Source organism: Trachymyrmex septentrionalis, unplaced genomic scaffold, assembly GCF_001594115.1.
Source record: "Trachymyrmex septentrionalis isolate Tsep2-gDNA-1 unplaced genomic scaffold, Tsep1.0 scaffold131, whole genome shotgun sequence".
Taxonomy (NCBI): domain Eukaryota; kingdom Metazoa; phylum Arthropoda; class Insecta; order Hymenoptera; family Formicidae; genus Trachymyrmex; species Trachymyrmex septentrionalis.
The window spans coordinates 2,218,245-2,222,080 of NW_017304450.1; the positions used below are offsets into that span (position 1 = coordinate 2,218,245).

Consider the following 3,836-nt stretch of genomic DNA (forward strand, 5'->3'; position numbering starts at 1 on the left):
GAGTTGTTCTTGTTAGGGATTTTAGAAAGGAGCAAATTCAGCAAAATCCTCATTAGGAACAAATCTTTCGATTAGCCTGGCAACACTGCTGCGAGACATCGCGTCATTCGCAGGCTGGTTCACTGGGTTCACATTCGTCGTAGGTCGATCATGATTGGAGCATGCGCTGACACACTTCCGTTCAGCTATTCCGGTTCCCTCTTCTCGCGATCTGTGGGGATGATTGTCATTCATGATTAGTCGCAACGTTCTTGACCGCGGCGAGGTTTACCTATCGCGCTCCCAAGTTTCCACGTACGGTGTTCTACGCTTATATCTCGTCGAGAACAGTTAAGTGTTTAATCGTGCACGCTTTCCTCGTCGCTCAGCGTGGTACTCAGCTCCCTTCGGATTGATCGATCGCGGAGTGAAATTCGCCGCACGCGAAGGACCCATTTGGCGCTTTTTCCACGAGTGCGCGATGTCATTCGTCTCGTCTCTCTCCTGATAGTCCTGATATCCGACCCAGCCGTCTTCACAATAATGGGATCTCTGCCGTCCTAATATGCGGTAGGTACATCGACCAAGGTTTTGTAGGAATGGGAGAGAAAAAGAAAGAGATAGAGAAAAAATGTGTGTTAACATGCGCGGCAACTAATATCCGCCGTCCACGAAACCGCGTGGCAATCGATCGCGGTAAAGTTGGCTTCGAATTGTCCGAGGTCCGCGCGATTGCGGCAGATTGCAGCCGTTTTCCTGGAAGGTGGAAAAAAGAACAAACGGAGAGGACGGCATAAGTGAAAAAGAAAAGAAACGAGCGCTTAGACGTAGCGCAAGCTGCTCCTTCGCGGCGGACATGTCGACGTAATGGCGTCACGGCTGTCTTTTGACCGCAGATAAATGCATTCCGCTTTCTTGATTTCAGTTCCGCCGCAACGGCGGATTCCAGCGACGCCTTTCGATATCGTTCCCCGTACGGAATTACACGTGATCGTACTTCATTATAACATTTACAACGGTGTCATCCTTGATACGTAACGCTTAATGGATATCCACGCGTATCTATCAATCTCAATCTGATATTTTCCAATAAGGTTCAGTATATTTCTCACATACTGTAATCAAGTTGAGGAGAAAAGAATAGATACCTTACATCTCTATCAGTTTTCACGAAAGTTCACTTTAACTGCAGATTTATGCAGGCAAATAGCTAATCTTACTCTTGTAGCAGACGAGTGCTTAAGCGACTTATCTATAGGTTAATCAGATGTGACTGATAAGATCGTCCTGTTTTCAAATCGATGGCCTTACAATGCTCCACATTTAATTTTACAGAGTTATTCAAGTATCACAAAACAGAACAGTCAACAAATTAATTTGTCCAATGGAAGTTGTGTCACATTATTGCAATTTTACAGCCAATATTCATAATTGGTTCTTATATTTTAGTTCGTCTTAAGTATAGTTTTAATACATATTTTTTTTAGAACTTCCACTGTTCATTTTTTTTCTCTTTTTTTTTCCTCCAAAATGAAGAGAAAAGAAGAGAAGATGAACCATACAAAAAGAGCAGCTAAAAAAAAGACAGACCTTTAAAATGTTTTTAACTAATCACAAGAGTTGTATTAGCATTTTAAGATATTAAGAGAGCTTTAATAAAATAAGCTTTAATAAATAAGTACTTCAGGTATGAAACAATTTTTATTATTCTATGAGAGAGCTTAGTACTGTCAGATTATTTTAATATATAGTATTTGCACAAAAGTACTAGAGAGATTAAATATGAAATTGAGATAATGTTATGCTCCGTAGATGATATAGTGATATTATATATTATATTAATTAATATTAAAATATTAAAATAACCGACTATGAATAAATTGCAGTTCAAAATTGCAGTTATAAGACATAGCTCATGATTTCATAATTTTTAATACTATATACTTGCACTATACTTGTCTGTTTCAGATGGTTGTCTTATAATATCAATTATAGTACTCAGTGATTCGTCAGCATCGTAGCATTAATGAATAGAAGACTTTGCATAAAGGCCTCTTCTACATTTTAACATCCAACTGCGAATTAGCAGTGGAAATGGCAGATGAGTGCAGCGAGGTCAAGTCGGCAGGACCATCCTCGCCAAGGAGTCCTCAGGGCAGCAGCAATGGTGGAAAGCCCAGTAGCCTGCACTCGCCTAGGCAACCAAGACGCGTGAAGCTAACTCAGCAACAGTTGGACAGCTTGACAAAGGACGAGCTAGCGGCCAAATGGCATGAACAGGACTTGTATGTGGAGTGTCTAGAAGCCCAGTCGGCAGCTCAGGAAGGTACTGAGATCACACGAGTGAGACCACCTCACTCACCACATATCTTAAGCGAATTAACGAATGCCAGGATACAACGATATTTTGTAAGAGACAAGACTCTCGTAGAGACGCTAAGCATAGGGTTCATTAGATCAGTGTTTAGGATGTTGTCATTAAGTTGTTTATTAGGCTTAAGGTAACGAGAAAGCTTTAGTAAATAAGTACACCAGGTATAAACATAGGAAACTATTTATTGCTCTATGAGAGAGCTTAATACACGTGCGATCAGATTATTTTAATGTATCTGCACAAAAGTACTAGAGAAATTAAATATGAAATTGAGATAATGTTGCGCTTCATATATAATATGGTGATTATATTTATATTAATTTTCAAAACTACATTTGTGATGTGTATAGTGCGGGTAATTAAAGATTCATATGTATCGTGAAATAAGGCGATAATTCTCAATGTAATTGCGAGCACGGGTGGAGTAACAGCCACATATATGATGTACAAAAAGGGATACATTTAGTCCAAATTTTCTTGTGAGCAATTATATTGTCAGCCATGAAAAAGCCATGATTAGCGAATAAAAGTGAAAATGGCTGAGCTAACAAGTGCTTATGTGTGTTAAGAAGCGTCAATAAGGTTTTTCTGCAAAAAAAAACCCATATCTGCCATCGATGTTGTGGAAGACACAGCATTGCTTAAAAATGTCATTTCACAAGTGCCCTGTGCAGTGTATCGCGTTTATCTTTGCAGTGTAATAATTATGCTGCCAAAAAAAAAAAAAATGCAGGAGAGTGTGTGCCGTGTGTGTAATTTGAAATATCGAGTTCTAGTTAACGAGGATGAAATGAAAAGCAGCGTTTATATGATGGCGCTGATTTTACGGCTCAGAGGAATAATAAGAGTGGATCCGTGTCACCATTTGGCCTACAAAATACTGCACCTGGGGTGCGTGAAATTTATATCTCGGTGAAGTACGCAATCACATTCGTCTCTCGTTATCAATTGGAACATAACTCAATCCCATCTGTCTCCCTTCCCTTGATCTACGTATCCTTAAATATTATCTTATCCTTAATTTTTTTCCAGTTAGAGATAATGCAATTAACTGTATTCTTAAATCAATTGTCCTACATATTCTTACTATGAATGCAACTTGTGCATGCATTTATACCTACATCATAATGTCCTGGTATCAAATACAAATTTCAAAAGTACATACCTGTGGGTTAAGCCCGGCCAGCGTCTCGTTACGCCAACATCTGTGTCTGCAACAAGTACATGCTTGATTCATACGGAAGAAAAGTAACATCCACTCTTGGTCTTGGAAGTACAGAGAATCACACAAATGGCACGTCGCAACGACTCCAAAAATCAAAGTATGCGCTAATTAACAATGTCAGTTGTCAGGCAGTCATAGTCACGTACTTATAAAAGTATATTGTTTATTTATGCGCACTTAGGTAAAAGCCATAAATATTAATTTTTCCAGTATGCTTACTTCCATCAAAAACTATCATATAACATATATATATATATA

The 3,836-nt window shown here is 38.9% G+C and overlaps 1 protein-coding gene across 3 annotated transcripts in view; it reads left to right on the forward strand.

Moving 5' to 3' along the window:
• The first annotated feature begins 181 nt into the window (after nucleotides 1-181).
• LOC108757061 (pre-mRNA-splicing regulator female-lethal(2)D-like) overlaps nucleotides 182-3,836 on the forward strand; it is a 6,830-nt gene continuing 3,175 nt past the window's right edge. Inside the window, exons 1-2 of one of the 3 annotated variants that reach the window (XM_018501358.1) lie at nucleotides 182-549; nucleotides 1,948-2,305. In XM_018501358.1, coding sequence (XP_018356860.1) covers nucleotides 2,074-2,305 — 232 coding nt within the window. In that variant the 5' untranslated portion in view covers nucleotides 182-549; nucleotides 1,948-2,073. The other 2 variants (XM_018501360.1, XM_018501359.1) reach the window with 2 other exon arrangements.